This window comes from Melospiza melodia, chromosome 3 (genome assembly GCF_035770615.1).
Source record: "Melospiza melodia melodia isolate bMelMel2 chromosome 3, bMelMel2.pri, whole genome shotgun sequence".
NCBI lineage: Eukaryota > Metazoa > Chordata > Aves > Passeriformes > Passerellidae > Melospiza > Melospiza melodia.
The window spans coordinates 131,160,332-131,183,251 of NC_086196.1; the positions used below are offsets into that span (position 1 = coordinate 131,160,332).

General features: G+C 33.7%; 1 protein-coding gene across 3 annotated transcripts in view; it reads left to right on the forward strand.

Annotated features, from left to right (window-relative positions):
- The window catches only part of GRIK2 (glutamate ionotropic receptor kainate type subunit 2), a 359,554-nt gene that overhangs the window by 180,603 nt on the left and 156,031 nt on the right, over positions 1–22,920 (forward strand). For all 3 annotated transcript variants that reach the window (XM_063153074.1, XM_063153075.1, XM_063153076.1), the window contains 3 exons: positions 11,165–11,308; positions 12,686–12,793; positions 19,661–19,774. In XM_063153074.1, the coding sequence (XP_063009144.1) occupies positions 11,165–11,308; positions 12,686–12,793; positions 19,661–19,774 (366 nt within the window). The remainder of the gene's footprint in view (positions 1–11,164; positions 11,309–12,685; positions 12,794–19,660; positions 19,775–22,920) is intronic.

Below are 22,920 nucleotides of genomic sequence, written 5' to 3' on the forward strand. Positions count from 1 at the left end.
TTGCATACACACATTGCTTCTCCATTCTTCATATTTGTAGAGTTGGAAATGCTTTATTATTTTTCCTTTCTTCATACTTTACACGAGTAGCCACCATCCTTTCAGGGCAGAAAGTTTTTATTTGCTTGTTTTAAATCAAAGGTTTTTTTCTGGTTTTTTTTTTTTTTTTTTTTTTTAATAAACAGCGTCAGGATTTGCAAACTTGAATTAGAGATGGCATAAAGATAAGACTAATATTTTCAGAATAGTAACAAAAGAGATTGTAACTGGAGATGGCACCAGGTTTTCTCAAGTGGTCACTGGAATTAAGTTATGACATGGCTACAATAACAAGTGAAAAGGCCCATTGGAGGCAGCCTCATAAAGCAAAGCTGTTGGTGCCAAGAACCTGACACTTCTTATTTCATACTCTTCTATTTCCAGCTACTTTGCTTCCAGACTCTTGCCAGTCCATTCCTTTGGACAAAGCCAATTAGCAGATGGAGCACATAAAGTACAGCCCTCAGTCCCACCTTGCAGTGAATTTTGTTTTAAGAGAGCCTATGCATTATGAGACCTCTTCATGATGTGTGCCAGAGCACTGCTCTGTGGTGTGGCACATCAGGAGACTCACTTCAAAAGCTCACTGCTGTTCAAAAGTAAAATCTGTGGCAAGTATTTCGCAGTAAGGGAGCCCTCAAAAATTATTGTGAGAACAAATCTCAATGAGGGAAAGGAGTGAGCAAGTGTTGTTTTTGTTTTGGTGACAGACTAAAGCAAAAATAGACATAGAAAAAGCCGCATAGAGAAAGGAAAGTAAATAATATAGATTTAATACTTGTTTAAAATATCAAAACAAGCCTGTTGAAAACATTTTGTTTCAATCTAATTAATTTAGATAAATGCTTATGTAAGTAGACTCTTATACATCAACTTCTTTGTGAAAACACACTTGCAAGAGGAAAGCTCTTCTACATAATTTAGAAAGTTAACAGTTCTATGGAAAACATACTAAGAAGTCATGAGAATTGAGAAGTGATTAAAAGGTGCTTCCTACCTATGCTTTGACAGTCTTGTCCTACTGATGCTCTGGTGCCAAATTTCACTGTTCCTGTGTCAGTTTTTAGTGAACTAGAGCTCTGTGAGATTGAGGTTTTAAGTTACTACACTGTATGGATGGACTGGTTCTTCTCAAATATTTCAATATAAAGAACTCATGCAGAGCTAATTCTCTGCAGAAATAATTCTCTGACATTGCTTTCTTTCTGACAAATTGGAAATAGTTGTACCTCCTTGAAACTCAAAGGCTTTTTGTGATTTTTATAACTGGATAATTTTTTGTTGCACTTTTAATTAAATATTAGATTAAAAATTGTAAAGAAATCAACTGCTAATAACTTTGAGACTTTAAAAGAGCTGCCTTTTGAGCTTTATATTACTCAGGCCTTCCCAATTTCATTAGAGTAGGAGATGAAATAGATAATCATGTTAAAAGGAAGAAACTACTTTCTTGTAGATCTCATTTGTGTGCTGCCTGCTGCCTTGACCTATTCATGACCAGTCAAGAAAGGTTTTTCTAAACAGCCATGACATTTACTGCACCCCATGATATCTGGATGTTTTTTATCAAGGGCCAAAGTTAACATTTTAAATTAAGAGCATCAGAAAAAACAATTTTCTTTCTATGAATATGCATCATTCCACTGTCCATGAAAATTTTGATAGGAACTACAAGATGAATAAAATAAGATGATAAAATTTTTAACTTGATTGAGTTTATTTCTGTATAGGAGTCTTTGCACAGCAGCCTGTTTGGATAAGACCACAACATTAGGCATCTAGGTGAAACATGATCCTTTGTGATTTTAATTTTGTGACACAATATTTTGAGTTTGCTTTCTCTCCAGGGAGGATAAAAATATTATATTATTTCCTGCAAATTTTCCACACCTGATCAATAATCTCTTCCATTTAGTTTTAGAGACAAGACTAATGTATTGCTTTATCTGTCAAAGGCCATTTAGTTAGGAGAGTTGTTTGTGAGTATGAATGAGAGAACTAGGATTCCTTATGGTACTGAGGTTAAATGCTTCTAGATTTCCTTGATTTTCTTTCTCTTCTCTCTTCTTTTGTTGTTTCTTCTGGAATTTCAGACATGGAAAATATTCTGAAAAATAAGATAAATGGTATGAAAAATATGTTTTTAAATCTTGCTCAAGCATAGTTAAGAGGTACATGGACATTTCAGGAAAAATAAGTTCTCACCAGATTAGTCAGAGGCATACAAAGAAGTTCTTAAAACTTCTGCATAAGCTTGGGCACATTTTTATTTTTAAATGTAGATTTAGATGCAGTGAAGTAATTTGACTGTTACCCTGATGGATGAAATCCCGATGGCGTATTGAAAAAAGCTGGAAGAATATTCAGTTTTTTCAATTTCTATTTTTGGTTTAGTAATTATGAAAATTATATACTATCAATTGGCTTTATGATATAAATATCCCTTTGAAAGTGAACTGTGCTTAGAGAGTTCCAAAATTTTCAGGATGGATCACCGTGAATTTGAATTCTGTATATTGCTACAAATTTTATTGAGTGTACCAAGTTTCAAATATATATGAAAAAAAAACCTGATCACAATGAAGACTGTAGTTGGTCCTTATGTCCATCAAAAGAGCATCTATGTCTAACATGATAGCAATATCAGTTCGAGTTCTGATGAATAAGCTTGTATTCCTTCTAGCAGTGAGTTACTACAAGTGAATTGTAAGTTTTGAGAAGTTCATATACATAAATTCCACACAACAATTTTTCTTTTTTCTTTTCTTTCTTTTCTTAACCATTTTTCTTCTTTCTTTCGTTTTTTCTTACTTTATTTGTATACCCTTATTTTTAATATACTTTTAATGTCTGTGTGCTTTGCTATTCAAGCATAACTAAGTACCTAAAATTTCAAATAAGATTTTATTGTCAAGGCACCTCTCTTCATTAGCCATGGAGAATCCCATTAAAACTTACTCAGCTTTGCTTGAACCACCACAATTTGAAGCTGTTCTTAAATTAGGTAAATTTTTGTGAGTTAATATATTAGAATAACAGTCAATGACAGCTGCTTTTGTGATGGCAATTTTAGAAGATAGCCTAGAAAAGTAGTGTCACAAATCAGAATGAAGCTTTTCAATCACTGAATAAACTGCCTTACTGTAAGCAGATTCTAATAGAAATTAAATGTGTCTAATGCAAATAAGTCAATGTATTTAATTGTGTCTACTCTGTGAAGCTGGAATCAGCAATTTATGAGAATCTGATTATTGCAACTAGCATCATAACGTGAAAAAAATGTTTTTTTCTAAAATAAATATTAATTAACGGAGAACTTCATTGAAATGGAAAAGTAATTATACAGTGAAAGGCAGTTGGTGGAGGCACACTGGCAAAGAAATAAAGAGTAATATTGCAAGATCAATTTGATTTTCTGTAATCTGTCTAGACTATCATCTGCATATAACAGACAAGTTGATCAAAGATTTATGAAAAAGACAATGAAGAATCTAAAAATAGAAATGCTTGTCAAATGAAACAGAACAGAACCGAGAAACTCCAAACCTCTAAACAATCTCAAAGATAAAAAATCCCACATAAAATATCTACTTATAAAATCGAAAACTAAGATTGACACAGGCCAGTAGTGTGTCTTTTAATACCTTTTTCTTTAGGTATTACTGAGTTTAAGGGGATGTTAGTTCAAAAGAGAAAGAACATTACTTATTTAGGACAGAGCCATAGGACATAAATTAATAAAAGAATTATAAAAGACTGGCATAAAGCAGAATTATATTTTGAAATAAATGTATATTCTTTCATGGTTTACTTATGTTTTATACTGCTTAACAATTTGTTTTCTCCTGCAAACCTGAACTTTGCAATACTGTACATATAATCATCTTTTTTTGCTGAAGATAATAAAGTCAGTATCATCAGCCCTTTGTAAAAGAAGAGAAATTTAAGGCAGGAGAAGGACATTTATTATGAATCCTCATAAGTCTTTTATCTGCATTCAAAATCACCAATATACATTTATGGTTTTTGTCATTTTACCTACCAAGTTTGAAGATGTGAAAGGTCTAAAATCCTCAAACAGTGTACTATTTTTACAGGATACAAAAATAGAATATTTAGAGATTCATTCTTTGGAATGTGTGGGGTTTTCTTTCTATTTTTGATCAGATTTACATTTAATCTCTGTGTTATACTAGCTTTATGCCTCTCATTTCCGTTGCCAGGTGTACTTTCTTGTTGCATGTGAGTACAAAGGTATTCACTGTGCATGCTGAGCAAGACCTTTCTGTAATTAGTTATGAATTGCTCGTGCAGAAGGACTTTTCATGGGGTGTGATAAGTCTTGAACGCTGAGCTAATGTAATAGTAGCAGACAGGTCTTTATTGTGGCTGTGGTTGATGGAGTTGCAGTGATCACAATCATATTGATTTTTTGAATTTGAGAACAGATGAAAGGAAATAGACTACCAAAGACTAAATAATGACCCATTGTTCCTTGTAATTAGGTTTTTGCTATCTGTCCCTAAGGTATATAAGAGTGTAATGGGGTATTTTTTGAGGAAAAAAAAATTATAGCTGATACCATAATTTCTGAAGTTCAAAAGGAAGGTTGAGAAAGTGCTTCAGAATATCTTTAATCTGGAAATGTTCCATTCATTTTTAAGTATATGTAGAAACTTATATATATATAAAATTCTAGAACTTAAATAAAAACATCATAACATCTTGTTCCTAATTGTATATTATAGGCACATTCTGCAAAGGTTTATGCAATCAAGTTGACCTTTGCTATTGCAAGCAACACACTGAAGGTAATTTTATTCTTGAATTAGTAGAGTTTATGACATGAGGAGACATCTACAGGACCAAATCACAGACTATAGAATAGCTAAGAAATACATTTCAAAAAAATATAATTAGAAATATATTTTTTTTTACTTCTGTCTCTTCCCCCCTGCCCCAAATCGCAATTCTATTAGTGTTTATTCCATTATTCCAGATAAATGTAGATCACCATATAAGTTGAATGATTTATGGTGTGGCTGCAGAGGGGCTTCTGTCCCAGCTCAGGTGGTGTGAGTAACTGGTCAGACAGAGAAGTTTCCTTAACATTTCTTATTCCTTTAAATGAAATTTCCTTTCATAATTAAGATTTAAGCTCTTACTTCACAAGAATGACAAGGTGTCCTTGTCAGAAAAAATAAGTCAAAATTTTCCTATTCACTTCAGGTTATATTGTTAATCTTTAACGTTTTATTTGCTAAAATTAAATTCTGGTCTTAATCTAAGATCAGGCAGATGGGAGAAATACTTCTGCTGTTGTTATTTCAGGGAAATGTGTTTAAGCTACTTCCTAAGCAGATTTTCTGAGTCTATTTCTGACAAAATTTTAAGTTCTCTGAAAGCTTCACCTGCAATGAGTTAAAATCAAGCTGCAGTAAGTGGCTACCCACCTAACTAATTTTCATATATGTCCAGTTTCTTAACACCTAAATATTTTATTAAATGACATTACTATCCAAGAATGTTCTGAGAGATGTTCTACCACTTCAAACTCTTATATCAGGTAATACATGCTTATTCTGTCACTAAAAGAATGTATATTCTTTCCTATATTTACAATGCAATGACAAGAAATGTGGAAACCAATCACTATCATTTGGAATGCTTTTCCTATTCCTTTCTTCTCTTGGTATTTTCTAAAACTTTGTCACTGTTCCACTTTACTATTTCAATTCAAATTGTACATCAAACTAGAAGGCATTGAGGCAAAAGAGGAAATCCTTTCTTTTCTTTTGCCTTTTTGTGTAAGAAAAAATTACACTTTGAAACATAAAATTACCTGACTAGTTCACTTTTCTAGATTAAAAAACTTCAAGAATTTTAATTAGTGTAAAGTCTTTTTTATATTGTATGAAATAAGTAATTTGCTTTGTTTGGATGTTAAGTATTTTGGTGATGGGGAAAATAATTTGCATCTATTTTGTCTCTACTTAAAATCACTGCAAACCAACCCCCTGTTAAAATTCTCTAGACCATTAAAAGTTAAAAAAATAATTTAATCAGCAATGCATTGTTTAAAGCACTAGAGGATTTTGAAAAAAAAGCTAACAGATTTTTTTAAAAGTTAGATGAACGTTGTTTATAGCTTACTGGTGCTCATATCTTGTTCCCTATTGGAATGCAGTTTTGGGGGTGAAAAAACATATCTGTGCTCTTTTCATAATTGTACCCTAGAGTGGAATTAGGAATGTGTCAAGAAGTAAGAAAACATGAGCATTAATAAGCATACAATGCAATTTAACAGTTCATAAAACAGTAAAATTTAATCCCAGGCTGAAAGATTTATTAAATCTCACTTAGCAAAATGGTTTTGTGGGATGTGAGCAAGTGAGAATTAAGTGAAATGATTTCAGGGGCAATAGATTTTATTAGCTGAGTTGGGGAGGAACTAGTTTTGCAAGCCATTTCTTCTTAATTTCATTCACTTGTTCTAATTGCCTTGAGTGTGGGAGAGCTTTCTGTGAGTAGTAGTAGCATGTTTGGTCTCTGGAATTTGTGTGCATAGTGCTGCATTTGTCAGGCATCATCTAACTGAAATGTCTTTTGCTGATGGGCTTGTGCAGAAGTTCTTCTCATGGTTGTGAAAGATATTTAAATCTAATACAATTCACACATTCATCAGAAAGCTAGAATGACTCCTATTTGGTTTATAATAGCTTTTTTAATTTTTTTTGGTAATATTTTTCATTCATGCTTCATTTCTGTACTCTTTAACACACCTGGGAAAGACAAAGTAAAATTTCGTTCTTCAATATTTATCTCTTGTTCTGGACCTTCTTGAAAAATCTCTTTGTAGGGTAGATTTGAAAGTAGAGTTTGGAGGCATCTGATCAAGAATATGTAGTGAATTAAGTAGAGTGATGTTAGCACCATTGACACCACATTATACAAGAATTTAGGGGAAAAAAGTTCCTATGTTACTAGTTACTCTGTTTTGTGGGTTAAAATCTTGTTGTCCTAACAAAATTCGAGATCTAGCCCTTAAAATTTTCTGGTCAAGCATTAGTAGACTCTATAATAAAGGAACTACATATTTTTATATGTAACCAATCATTGTTTCTGTAGTTTATACCCAGTAATTTTTAAATTCAACTTTTCAATTTTTTGTCGAACAGGACAAACTTTAAGGAAGGTAATAGTGCCAGTAATGAGGAGCTCTCCTGCACTGTAGGCAGTCTTTGCTTCTTGACTTCTAAGTGTCGTCAGACTTTTTGCGCATAACGTTTTTTAAGTTGTTCAAAAGAAAGAAAGCAGAGGAAGCTTCTATAGGAAAATCAGTCTTCAAAGGAAAATAATGATTATAAAAAACCCTTGGACAGAGGGCTACTTCTGTACACTGTGCTCACAATGGAAATTACCTAAAATACAAAAGTAATATGAAGAAAAATGAAAGGCAGGTGGTAGAACAAAAAAATTAGAAGTGTTTTGTTTGTTTATGAAATATGCCACTTATTCAAGGTTTTCTAGCTAATAATTATGTATTGTTTGTTAAATTGTCACTAAATATAAAAGAGAAGAGTAAGTAATTATCAAAGGACAAGTATTGCTCATAGGTTAAGGTGATTATAGACATTTTTGATGGTTTTGAAATGAGCAAGTATTTCACTGCAAATCCTTACTCTGCAGTGATGACTAAGTAATGTTCCTTTTCCCTAAAACATTTATGCTGGGGAGGCAGAAGATTTGATTAAGCTGTCCTGCTCATGGTACTTGCAGCATCTACTACTTGCTCAGGCTCTCAGATTAAAGAACAGCTGCTGTTCTTACTCTCCAAATTGTACCACGTCATTTCTGTCCTTCATAAACCTGACTATGAATAGACTGGATATGCTGGGAGTAAAAAAACCCCAAATCCAACAACCTGACTTTGCATCCAGTGTTCTATCCCGGGCATTAATCTTGTGTAAGAAATAAAATACAGTTTTTAAGGGCTAATGGAAAACTCATTCTGTATGTAACATGCCCCACCTTGTGTACTTATACTACTTTGCAAAATGGGATTGCAACATTGTCATTCAGTTCTAAAGCCTTGGAAGGCCAAGTGCCATAAACACAAGTTTAGCAAGAAAAGCTTGTTGCAGTGTGAAATGGGCATGTTAACACTTAAACCAGTGACCACAGTCAGTCTGAATTGATTTTGTTTCTGATGATACTATGATCTGAAATCCAGTCAATAACAAACTATTTTTTGTATATGATGAAATAAGCTTCACAATGGACTAGAGACTTTATATACATTGCTTTAATGTGTTCACACCTTTTCAAGGACTATGTCAATAAAATGTGAAAGTGTTCTGTCACTTCTATGCATTTATTGAATACTATTGTCATGGTCACCTAGGAAACAAATGCAGGTATACATTTGTGAGCATTTGCAATTTCTTTTCATTCTTGATGCAGCTGAGGAAGTCACACATAAGAATCATTTTAATTAATGCACAAAATTTTTCAGAATACATTAATGACCATCAGACAATAAGCAGAATGCTATGAACAGTTTGACCTTTGAAATATAGTTGGATTTATCTCACAAGGATAAAAGTTTACTGATTAAAGATAGGAAGACAAAGATGATCTTGAAGAGAATAATGAGCTGCATATGAAAATTATAAGCTATTCTACTTTTGAAGTATTATTCAGAAAATATGCAGGTAAAGATAGCATAAGAACTAAAATGTAATGAACTTTATGCATACTTTACTAATCAACAAAAGCTTGACTCATGCTGTGCATTAAGTGAACTGTACAATATCTTCCATTAAAATTTTTAATGAGTCAATTCAGTTTGGTACAAAACTGATTAGAGAATAAGAATACTATGTATCAAAGTTAATTTTTTACTTCTGCTTTAGTTTGAATAGGGCATTTTCTTCAAAATATTTTAAGAACTGTTCACAGTTTTTAAAAGAATTTTAGCAACATATTTGTCTTTGCAAGAAAATCTAGATATACTTAATTTGTGATGTGTTTGTAACTTTATATTTATGATAGTAGTAACTGATAGATATGTGTCCAGATTTATCCATCTGATAGGACAGGGCTTGTCAACTGAGTTATGGACATTACACTATTGCATTTTCTTCCTCATTTGCTTTGTCTTTGATGAACAGATTTTGACAACATATTTTCAGAATCATAGAATGTTATGGATTTGGAATGAACCTTAAAGGTCATCTAACCCCAACCCTGCCTGCCATGGACCAGGTTGCTCAGAGCTCCATTCAAGCTAGCTTTGAACACTCGCAGCTTTGGGAACATCCACAACTTCTCTGAGCAACCTGTTCCAGTCCCTCACAACATATATCTGCTGGAGCTTATCATGTGCCTTTGACATCTTTGGGTGGTTTTTGTCATCCTACAGATTTCCACTTCAGTGGCTTATAGAATTTGACAGCCATGTTGTTCCGTATCTGGCATAATGTCCATTTGATTCCTTCTGACGGGTCTTAACAGTTCTGCTTCCAAATTTGCATCTAATTAATCAGTTGGTGCTGGTGTTGAATTTCTGATTGCTTCTTGGTGGGATATTTTTGTTAAAGCCTCATAGCAATTTCTGCTTTCCTTCATTGAAACAAGGACTACAGTTTTAGAAATTAAACTGATTTAAAAACCAGTTTGCATTTCTGAGTCAGATTTATGTGTTGTACTTATTTAAAAAGCTGTTGTCTAGACTTTGACTACTGCCAAGTCTTGCTTCTAGAATATTAAACTTTTCATGACGCTTACTCAGCATGTCATTCCAGCTTTTTGGTGTTTCACTGCCTCCTTGTCAAATATCAGCTTGCCTTAAAAGCACTTTAATGCCTTGAAGATAATGAACAATTTGGCAGCAAAAATATTTTCTGACTGATTTGAAACCTCTGCATAAACTGCTTGGAGCCTGAGATCATTGAAACCTCTTATGCTGGCTTTTTTGAAATTAGGATTTATTTCTGTTTGAATTCTGAAATCTCTCCTTGGGAGAGCCATTTAAATGTGAGTGTGTATTTTTCTCTTTAACAGTAGCTTATGGGCTATAATGGTAGAATATTTTTGCATTTTTATGTTTAGTTTTATTGTAAAGAGCCTCGGGATGCCTTTGCATGAAAGGCACTATATAAGCTCATTTTGCATTGCATTGTATTGTATTGTGACAAGTGCAATAATCTCCAGGTTTCCTATCCATTAAAGAACTAATTTCACAGCTCACTAATTACGTGAATGAGAAGGGGAAATAGGTCCTTTTTCTCTAAGGTATGCTGAGCAGATGGTGTAGCACTCATTTCCACCAGCTGAATCTAAGGTCCTCTCGTGCTTTTGGTTCTGAGGTTTACCAGGCCTCTGTTTATCAAGGAGAACAGGAGAGAGAGATCACTTTCTTGTACAGCACAACAGTATTACTGAGAGGCTGTCTGTCCTTTGGTAATACAACATTTCTTAGCTAACACTATGTCTAAGTCTATTTATTTTGGATGGGACATGAAAACTATTAAAATTAAGGTGCATTTTGATGTAATTCTAATCTACCTCTGATTTATTGAAGATACTGATTAGTTCTGCTATAGGGATTTGAACTGATGCACATTAAAAATTATTAATGATTCATATGAGTGTTGTTGGGATGGAATCTTGTTTTGTGATTTCAAAACAAAAAAAAACATGACTTCCTGAACCTGTACACTTTGCTTTATAGCTAAGGTTTTCTCAGCTTGTTTCCTTTTTTCTTTTGCATCATTCATGAAAATAACCAACTTGAATCAAACATGCACACAGTGATTTATATAGCTCCCTAACGTACTGCTTTTTAAAGTAACTTGAGTCATCAGATGCTTGTGTACTCCCATGATCCTGAAAAGTCACTATCTGAGCCCTTTTTGCAGCATTAAAAAGAGAAAAGCTAAGACTGCTGAAGATCCTGACATAACTTATGTATGACACAGCAACAAGCCTACATTTTGCAGCGCTGCACGAGCAACTGGGCCACTTTAATTTCCTTCAGCAGAAATAAATAAATTAGCAGTGCTAATTTGTTGTTTCCTTCTCTGTGCGTGTGCTGACGGTGCTGGTGGTGCTGTCGTTTCAGACGGACGCGGCGCTGATGTACGACGCCGTGCACGTGGTGTCGGTGGCGGTCCAGCAGTTCCCGCAGATGACCGTCAGCTCGCTGCAGTGCAACCGCCACAAGCCCTGGCGCTTCGGGACGCGCTTCATGAGCCTCATCAAGGAGGTAAGTCACTCAGAAAGGGTCCTGCTCCCCTGCTTTTTTTTTTTTCCTCCCAGTTCTTTCCCATTTTCTTTTGTTTTCGCTCCATTTGTTTGGGTTTTTTGGTTTTTTTTTCACTAGTTGGTCGTCTCTCATCTTGTTATATATAAGGAGTTTGAAAAGCAAGACAGCGTTTTGATTTGAAAGTGTTACTTGGAACTAAAGTACTTGAAAGTGTTACTTAGAACTAAATTTCCTGAAGTACTACTTAGTACTAAAATATTTGTAAACTGCATTCTAAATAAAACTTATATTTGTAGATAGTAGGTTTATGTGGAGCATTTGTGGCATTAAAACCCCAAACACCTGAAACTCTGAACTGTAGACTGATTATGAGAAATCCATCAACTAAACACTGGCATAAGTTTAAAGGGGCCAGGAATTAATTTTACTTCCTGGTTAAAAGTAATTTTTTTCTTAATTTTCTATAGTGAATTACTATATGTCTCCTTGATTACCCAAGATGCTGTTTAGATATTGACAGATAGGGACAGCAAAGCTATGAGATTTAAGGTGCTAAAGACTACTCAGTTCAAGACTGTAGACTATTCAAATCTCCCATACTGTAACTCCTTATACAGTGTTTCTCAATCCAGATATACAAAATATTCTGATGAAGAGAATAATTTGCAGTGGAATGTAATTTTTTTTCCAATATTGGTTCCTTCTAGGAACCAATAATAATTTTATTTCCCACATTTTCTCTCCTTCTTTGTATAGTTTCAGAACTAGGGTAGATTTTAAGTTATAAAAAAAGTTAGGCTATTGCTTTTTATTAAAAGTGAGGAATAAGCTTAGGAAGGCTGGCTCACTGACCTCATTTTTTGCTGTCTCGGTGTGGTTTAAGGGGAATCAGCATCTTCCAAAAGTAAGCTTTTATTTGAATGAAATTTCCTGAGAAAAAATATGAAGTCCAGCATTAATGAAAAAGATTGAAACTTTGGGACTGGGGAGGGGGAAGTATGTAGGGAGCAGACATATAGACATATTTTCATTCCTCCATCAAAATGCATGCATGGATGATGGAGGAATGAAAAAAACCCAGCCTTTTATCTTGTTCAGTATATCTTGTTCAATAAAAGAACTGAAAAGAATAATAGAATCCATTGCCTGATATGGAAAGTTTAAAAAATTGTCTATGAAGCCTAAAAGAAAGTTTGATTTCATTAGCAAAAAATAAATACAAAATATTTAAAAACACAAAATCAGCGACAAGGTAAGTTATTTAAATAAAATGAATAATTAATGATCCCATTTTGACAGGAGTAGTTTGCTCATTGAGAAAAAAAAATAAAGGAAGAGGTATTTATTTCTAGAAATTGTTTTTTTCTTTCTTCACAGGCCCACTGGGAAGGCCTCACAGGCAGGATAACTTTCAACAAAACGAATGGCTTAAGGACAGATTTTGATTTGGATGTCATCAGCCTTAAGGAAGAAGGTCTTGAAAAGGTATGTAAGACATTTGCCTGCAAGGAAGTGGGAAATAAAACAAAACTTAAACCCCTATAAACATTTGCAACAGTATTTCTTGTGTTATGTAAAAGAGTGCACCTGCTCTCAAGTCAGTATAAGTGGTACTAAAAAGTTAAGAATTGGTATCATCAGTGGTTTAGCTGTCTTCTGACATTAATGTTTCTTGTACAGAGGTGGAGTGAGAGCCCAAAGAACTGGGAAATGCTCTTTCCATGTAGCTTAGTATTGTCCATATTTGAACTTAAGAGCTCAGGAAGCATGTACAGATATTTGGCCTGCCTATATGGCACCATCATAATCTGAAGTCAGATCATCTCTCCTCCAGCCACCTTACCATGAACAGGCAATTGCAGGAAGCTACAGTGTCTCACATGGTTGTGACCAGCAGGCAAAGGTTTTGCAACTGGCATCTGTCTTGAAGTTTGCATTTAGATCTGATGTTCAGTCTTCTGTAAGAACTATGTTTTTCTTCATCTTCAGATCAAGTTCTGTCAGCTATTGCCCCAAGGTGGCAATTGTGGGCACAAATAAAAACAGAAATTAAGGGAAGGGACCATACTGCAGATTTGCATTTTCTTCTGTAAATCACTGAATGGAGATGCTAGCATAAACAACATATTTTCCCAAAATTTCAGCTCACAAGACTAGCTTTGGAATATTAATTTTCTCTTACTGGGAAGCATTGTAAAAGCTCAGAAACCATGAGCTTGTCTTGAAACACTTGCATAGGTAATAGCATTCTTGTTGTCCAGAGGAAAACCTGTGATTCAAGAACTAAATTATATTTGAAAATGCTCAGTTATACATTGACAGTAGATTTCTGCCATTAAGTGTCCCATGAAGTGAACTCAGACAACTTAGCCAGGGAAACGAATTGCTAGACTTGAAAAGTAAATCAGTGTTGTGTACGAGTAGAATAAGTACAGTGCAACCTGTCTTTTTTACTGGAAACAGAAATGGAAGAATTAATGTCATGGTAGTAGCTAAATAAGTCAGCAGTGGCTGAAGAGTTTGTATGTAAGTGACAAGTGTTGAAAATGTGGAAAGGAAGTCTTTGTAATTTAGGATGGCTTTAAGAACATTAGGTGACATTTGGGAATCGCAAAGCAACATGAGATTTCTGGAAAATAAAATCTCAGTTGACAATACACTAGAAGATATATACATCAGTGAAAATATAGAGATAAAGCAAAAAAGGTCTACAGAGAAATATGGAAGACAATAAAATTCAACAGGAAATATAGTAGTACTCTAAAATTCATAATAGAAAAAAGGAACTTGGTAAAGAGTTATACTGAAAGTTAAGTAAGAGACAAAAACAGAAATATTTTGAAACATAATGATATTTTAAAAAGCCCAGTATGTACTTGAGCTGTATAGAAATATTTTCATAGAAAAGATACTTTTACTGCCTTCATTTCTTATTTTGGTCATGTGATAAGTGGAAGTGATAATATCACTTTTTCACCAAAAACTGTAGGCAATCTTTGGAACAAGCAGAAAGAATCAGTTACTGTATATGAGCAAAACCAGAGCAGTTTCTCTGGGGTGCAAGGAGATGAGATTAGGAAAAGGAAAATTCAAGTGTATGCACATTTGATTGAATTGCTTACTAAACATATGAAACATATGGTATATTTTACTGAGAGAGATAAATCAATGCCCACAGAGAAATGTTTCTCTTTGAACAACCAAACTTCATTATTCTGAAAGAATGCAAACCTTATTCTTCTTGAATCCAGAGTGAATGATTAAATTTTGGAGCAGGACACTTCCTAGTTGGAGTACATTTTAGCCAGTTCTTTTATTTAAAAGAGCTGTCTCAGAGTTTTGAGGATTTTTTCCTCCAAGACTTAGTTCTGTTAAAGTGGTGATGGGTCACCCTTCTCTCAGTCCCCTGCCTCCATCCACATGTGCACTCCATCTTTCTGTCTCCTTCTTTCTGCTCCTCCTTTTTTCCCTTTGCCTCTGCCTCTCCCCCCTCTCCCAGACCCTCCTTGCCTGTTTCCCTTTCCATCTAATCCTTCTCCCTTGTACCTATTAATCTCTTTCCATGCCCTTTCTATTCTCTTTTTCCTTCAGGAGCCTTTTTGCATCTCTGTCCTTATCTGATATGTTTTCAATGTTCTTCCCAAACGATCTTGTCAGACATCTCTGTCTATGTGCTAAGAGTTACCGAACAGGTTTTTTTTTTTTTCCTTTTCTTCTGTACATCCTCCCACTTGTGGGATGAGAAACGGTTGGGAGATGCATATTATGGTGCACAGAATTCTTATGCCATGTTTCCATATGCTAAACTGTTGTTATTTCTTCTAACCTCTTTCCAAATATTTCTCTTGTCAAGGACAATAGTTTAGCTCAACAATTTCAGCTGTGATCCCTGAAGAGAAAAATAATGATGGATGGGGAAAAAAAATTATTGTGAAAAATTACTAGAAGACTTTTTTTTTAAGCTTAGATTTTGCACAAAAATGTCCTAGATAAATTACCTGTTAGTATAACCAGTATAACTGGGAAATTACCTGAATCATGTGTTATAAATTCAATGACTGCTGAAGTCAGTGACAACAGAACAATTCCTCACTGATTTAAAAAAATGCTATGTGTGATCTCAACTTTTACATAAATTACTTGTTCCTGAAACTCTTGAATGAGAGGTGATAATCAGGCATCAGTCAATAAGAAATATGTGTTTCCAAATAAAATTTCATGTCTGCCAAAAATGATAGCTCCTTGTAAGATGAACATGACCAAATTAAGCGATGATTGGAGTGCTGTTAATATAATATACCACAAAATTTTATTACAGTCACTTTGGACAGACTGAAACTATTCATGATTAAGCACAGTGAAAATCCCAAACTGTGACACTCCAGCATAATAAATTATAATTTAAATTGCAGTCAATCAGTCTTTACACTGAGGCTGCATTGTGAGGATGATTATTTTATACTTCAAGGAGATAACAAATACCTGAATTTAATATTGCTTTTGATATGAAAATTTGTCACTGAAAAACAATCACATATCCTGAATAAGAGCTGTTACAACTGGCTTGAAGACTTGCTCAGAAACATTCGCAGGGTGGCAAAGGGAGGGGAAAAAAGAGGAGAAAAAAACCAAAGACGTGGTAAATCTGTGGGATCCAGAAGTATTAAAGTATTATTATTTATGTTATATTTGACAAAGAAGGCATATTAATATTAATATTACTAAAAAAAAATAAATTAAGCAATTTGCAAATGGGAAATACAGAAATATGAAGAAACATTATTTTCCTTAATGGAGTATAACTATTTCCTTGATGTAATCACCACTGCTACTAATTACTCCACAAGAGTAAATAAAGAAGGTATAGATAAATTTGAAAAATCTTTGAGAGTTGAGCATGGTTCTGGCTGCTTAGTCAGTGGGTAGCACTGCAGAAAGGCAATGATCCTTCCTAATACAATGCTTGTGGCACTTCACTGTGAGTCATATTCACAGTTTTGATTGACTCAGAGCAAAAATAATGTTAATTTTCTCAGGAGAACTTTGAAGAAAAATCAAAAAGAATAATACTTGAAAGTATACTTATCTATTCATGAAGATAAATCGCTTTTGAAACATGCTGAAGTAAGAAAGCTACAGAATTTTTGGGACTAGCATCTCATGAGACTGAATCTCTGTAAAGTGCTCCAGAGCACATGTAAACTCAGCGCAATTTAAGTTTCGTGAACGTGCAGTGCTTCTTTTTTGAGGGGGATGGTGAAATATTTTGATGGTTTTGGCTAGGACAGAGTTAATTTCTTTCATATAAGGCTGTATGGGGCTGTGATTTGGATTTGAGCTGAAAACAGCATCGATAACACAGGAATGTTTGAGCAATTGCTAAGCAGCTCTTACACAGAGTCAAGGCCTCTGTAGCCTGCAGAGCTGCGCAGTGATGCTGGGTGGGCATGTCCAGCTGGGGGGAATAGCTGTTCTTGGGGCTCTGCAGTAATCTGATGGTTACCTGGAAGTCAAATATGTGGAAGTTTGGACACAAGTTTTTAACACGTGACATGAATTTGGGAAATTGAATTCCATGTTCTTGAGGACCACTGCAATTACCACGTTACCGAATACTCTATGATATTCAATGATGAATGTAGCTCTTGGAATAAGTTAAGTAAGCTTGCCTAAGCTTATTCTTGCCTAAGCTAATTCCTTTTATCATTTTTCTTTGTCTCACTGTGGAGGACATGTTAATGGGTACACCTGGTTTGGATCCTGTACTTTGGATAATAAGTGTTAAAATATTCAGATTGGCATGCTCTCTTCAGAATAGTTTAGCTATTTAGGGGGATTGGAAAGAATAATAAGAGATTAAAGGCTTAACAATATAGTCAATATTTACCATATATTTACTGTGTGAATGTTCTCTCTAAAGTGTATATATGAATACCTGTTTCACATTTTAGGAAAATTTGTAAGTTTTTCTGAAACAAAAGTGATGCAATAAGCTAAATTGTAGCTTCTTTGAATTTCAGTTATAGAAATACCTTGATGCACTATTTTCTTCATTTTTGGCTTTTAAACTTTTTTAGTAAAAACACATTGGCATTTCTATTCAGTTTAAAAAACTAGTTAAAAATTAAAACAATGTGCTGAAACAAATAGAAAATTATTAACTTGCTGCATTGTTTTTGCAAAACTTTTCTGTAAGAAGCAGCTTTGAAAATACATTTCTGTGATTTGGGAGCTAAACACATCAGTAACATATAAGAACCTGTGTTACAAATTGTTGGGTTTGAGCTCATCAACAGAGATAATCCAAAGAAAGTCTAATTTTAAACCTCTGACTTTTGGTCCATTTCTTAGATTTTTGGTTAACAAATGCAGCAGCAAAATTGAAATTAATCTAATTTAGAAAAATAATACATCCATTTATCAAGACAAAAGTTTCTTTTTAAAGTAATACTGTTGATTAATTCTTATAGGTCTGCAGTACATTAAGTCTGTAGTTAGATAAAATCCAAATTCTAGCAGTTAACATTCTTTTGCTTGTGCTTGTGACTATGTCAAAAAGTAGGAAAGGATGTATTTTAGTTAGCAATATGTTACCTTTTGCCAATATAAATTTGAATTATAAACATGAATTTGAACAAAGCAAATGATTTAATGAATTTAGGATTTGAAACTGATCACATAAAATGTTGGTGTTTCCTCAGAAATTTTTGTGCTACCTGTATACCTGAAACTATATCTCATAGAGGAGATTAATTCAGCTTCAGTTATGTAGCATCAGGCTCAAGTTCTCATCTTCATCATTCCTTGTTATTCTACGCTAGTTTCATCTTCAAAATAAAGCAAACACTGTGATTGTCATAATTAGCAGAACACTGCAATTAAATGTTAGCAACCCTTTTAAAATTTCTTGATTGTGGCCAAACTGCAAGGCTGAACATTTTGTGTTTTCTGAAAGCCTTTCAATTCACTAAATGAAATTGTATTAAAACAGTAAATGAAGGAGAGATTTTTTGGTAGCAAGGCTTGATTTTAATACTTTGAAATGATGTGTTAGATGTTTTTTCTAATTGTATTTCTGAGATACACATATTCTTTCTTCCCTCCATGATTCTTTGATCAGCTTACGAGGTACTGAATGGCCAAGTTCAAAAGAATGACTTCTTGAAACTGAGTGTTAAGCAAAGAAGACAGAGAAAATATTGATTCCTGTGGGACAGAAAATTGTAGAAAAAGAGATCAAATTTGTCTTTTTTTTATTACAGCATCCACTAATTCATGCTCTGCTGTAGTCTCAGTTTTAGAAATGGGACTCTTTTTATCCACACCACCTTGCATCCTAAACTTATTTTACAGCCTTGTGGCAGCAAATCACTTAAAAGTATACAAACGGTCTTTCCGGACTCAGTTGAAAAGATAATTTTAAAAATTGCGTGTGTTTACGCATACATACATATATTTGCAATGAATCCCTATAGAAATTCTTAATTTTTGTCTAGGTTTAGTTTTAAAATATCTACCTTGTGTTATAGATATTACTTAGTATTTGAAATTGTGTTTAAAATTGTGTCTAAAACCAAAATAGGACATATTTGTGGGGACTTCCCTAGACAATAGAGTAATACAAACATTCTGATTTCTAAAATGGGTAGAATAATTATAATATATTTATAATATATTTATATTTACAATTATATTTACCATTAGAATTGTATAAGAATGAAAATGTAGATAAGTTACAGATAAGCCTCATTACTTACTACTTTGTACGAATACCTGTCCTTGACCTGAGCCTTCAAGCACAACGTTGTATGTTCTTACTTAGATAAAAGTCCTATAGATTTTATTTTGAAGTATAAAATGTCAAAATACTTATGTGTTGAAGATTTATCTGTAAATAAATTGGGTTATTGCCTATTCCTGTCTTCTCCATTACTTTTTCCCAAAAACATATTTTGTCCTGCTGTTCTCTCTGATCACAGAAAAGGGTAAATCCTTTTGAAGAGACAATGCTCTCTTCTCTGCAAATTAATTCCTCCCTGTTATCTTCAGATATCTTCAGTGGTTTATCTTGAGAAATGGAAAATTAAGTATTAAGAGCAGCTTTAGACATTCTTTATATCATTTTTACACCTAATGTCACACTTCACACAACATAATTTAAGGTATTGCTAAACATATTTTAAATACGCAGACTTTAAATGTAATGACAGAGAAAAATGAAACAAAATTTAATAATAATTCTTATCAATCAATTTTTTTCACCTGTAACAATCCGGTTTTCCTTAAAGTGTTCTTCTCTAGATGCTGAATTGTAACAATGGGTGATTTACACAGTCATTTACTGTTTTATAGGTTGGAACTTGGGATCCGTTGAGCGGCCTTAACATGACAGAGAATCAGAAGGGAAAACCAGCAAACATCACAGACTCCCTGTCCAATCGCTCTTTAATTGTCACTACCATCTTGGTAAGCAATTGTATTTGCTTCCCTGAAATACAGTTATGCAGAAAAACTGATAGAATGTGACACACTAATTGCAATAGTAGTGAACAGTCTGTAGTGTGCATTACCATTACTTAGAATTTACTTGGAATTACTTGGAGTTTATGGTGTCATGAGTGATCACCAGTTGATAAACTAGTCATGGATATTTACTCTTACCTTCAATGTGAGCAGGTTATCTTGATTTTAGAGTTATGTTAATTGATTAGTAATTTAACTTTTCTTATTATTGGCTGAAATGTTCTTTGCAAAGCTGCTTTTTTCAGGGCCACATGAGATCACAAAAGATAATTGGTTTTAGAATGTGTTGTGTCTGTTAGCCTGATGATTTTAGCTAGCAAAAATTTATTGGTTTTGTTTGCTATTCTAACACCTCAAAGGAAAGTACAAAGTATTTAACATTTATTTAGAACTGCTATTGCTCAATTTTTGAGATGAAATTTTTAGTTATACAGATATTTAATTGAACCTTTGAACTAGACCAGAAGAAACAATTTGAGTAACTTCTGTATTATTTTCACTGTTGACAAGTTCATAGCTATGAATGAGGTATTTTTTACATATAAATAAATACATTTATTTATATAAAAATAAGTGTTCATTTATTTCCTCACAGTAATTTTGAAATAGTAATTTTAGTTTCAATGCAAATTTAAAACTTTCCAGAAGTTTGTATGGTGTGTTTGTCTGTTGCCACCATTATCATGAATTTGCAGATATTAAAAAAGAATCTGCTTCCTGGTGGTTGTATTCTTTATTAAGAAGCTTTTACCTACCAACATGTATTATGACATTTCAAACTGGAATGGATTTTTACAGATGTATAGACACAAATGCCAGTGTGCTTTTAACTTTTTATGTGATGTAAGTCATATAACTTCATCCAGTGGGTAACTTTTTCACTGCTTATAAGGTCTGTTTACATGTGATAGAAAATCTTCTGATATCCTTCACTTCATTTATTTTACTAATTGAAAAATACACAGCAGATATAGAAAATGGAACACGACTGACTCACTTTCAGATGTAATTTCTTGTTATGCTAAGACAAGCACAGATTTACCACAACTTCCTCTAGTACCATTAATTATAGTGATGATCTGCTATAGTTATAACTTAGTTTATAAATTTATAATTCCTTGTTTCTTTTTTTTAATGAAATGTAAGTTAATGTCATATATTCCCTTATATTAAAAGCATGCCCTCTAGAGTATTATTCTGTCAATTTTCTTCCCGCTGACTTTCACATGTTTCCTACATGTAAAAGCTACTATTTAAAAACTTACTATTATCAAGTAAATTTTATTAGTAATTCCAATTCCATGCTCTCTATACTGCTATTGCTTTGTACCAGATATCCTGCCTAGGATTTTTTTTGGCACTATTCACTGACCTGTAACTTCAATTCATGTGAACCTACTGGCTGCTAGAATTCCTGCTTTACAGAATAAAGTCCTGTCTCTGCCAGTGACCTGCTCCCTTTGTTCCTCAGTAATGAACCTGCCTTTGTACCTGCACTCCTCAGTAGCCACCATTGTGTGCTTGATTCCAGATAACATATTACAGATAACTGTGGTAACAATACTGCAACAAGGATCAATCCCCACAAGATTGCACAAGAAACACTCAATAATTTAGAGTGTTTCAAGTTTGTTTGTGTTTTAACATCTGCCTGTTGATGAGGTTTGAGTTAATATGCTCCAAGTATCATATTGCTGTTATATAGTGATACTGGCATGATTTTGGTTGAAATAATTGGCTCAAGAAATAGTAAACAGCAGAAATGTAAATAGCGCTGCTGCCAGTGAGCACTGACTTCAATTTGGTAAAGCTCACAAAAGAAGACTCCTGAGATTCAAGAGAAAAGCGACTTTCTGTAATCAAGGATATCCTTTCTCTTAAGAGTTAACTTTTGGTTAGTGGTCTTTTAAAAGTATCCATCTTCTTTGCAAGTATCTAAATAATGCATGAAAAAAGAAGGACTTTAAATTGGTGTCACAATTTGCTCACTTGTAGCTGCCTTTTTTACTTCAGTTATTGTATAGTAAAAGTTTTGGTAATTGCAGTTACTCTTTTCAGCTATGAAGAAAGATACTCCGAAGAAGTGGTACAAATTGGAAGAGCTGTACTTGGAATAGTAAAAAGAACCCAAGCCATTTTTGATGCAGAAACACATGTACTAGCTTCATTTGCTAGTTTTATCTTTTTTATGCTTAAAGAATATGTTTCTGTTGAACAGAAAGCATATTAATGAATATTCATTTTTGTAGCACTGCAAGGGAACAATAGAAAATGCTAAAGGTCCTAGAAATATACCTACATCATCAGCTTTTTTCTCCTTTTTTGAGTCTACAAAATCTTGCTTAAATGAAAAAAGAAAAGGCAATTCTATGATTTAAGCTATTCATATGGTTTTCCTATGATGTTTCCTTCACTTTGAGAATTCCCTACAATAGTCTATAGTAGACTGCCAGCTGGGAAGCCTTAATCATTTTTCTCTGTAGTTTGCCTTAATGCTCACTTTTTATTTAAATCTCCCAGTCTTTCTTTTATTTTTAATTCTGAAATTTGGAGCAATATCTTTTTCCTCCTATATTTTGCAGCCATTTAGATCTTTACAGCTGTCAGTATACCCTGCACTTCTACTGGTGGCTGAGTGTCTAGAAGAAGAAAAAGACATTGATGGGAAAAGTAATAAAATATAAATCTTAATTCATAAATTCATCTATAAGGAAGGACAGAACTATGTGCTCCTTTTTGTCTTGAGTTCTTCATTTCACAGATAGCAAGCTGAAAGATTATTCCTTGGTTTCTCAGCAATTCAAAGCTCTGTTCTGGGCAGGGATTCTCAGGAGTCCAACCTTTCTCAGAAATCAACCTACATGTAGATTTTGTGAAGAAACCTGTCTCATTTCTAGGTTCTGAACCCATGGCAGCCCCAAGCACCAACAGCATGTTCACTGGAGAGATAGTCAGGTCTTTTTAGGGAAGGGGAGGAAACTTTTGAAAGATAATAAGTATGCTAGTTTTTTTATCTTATATAATCATAGCTTTGGATATATCAATTTTTTTGATACTATTACTGTGCTTTATTTTAAAACCATCTGCAT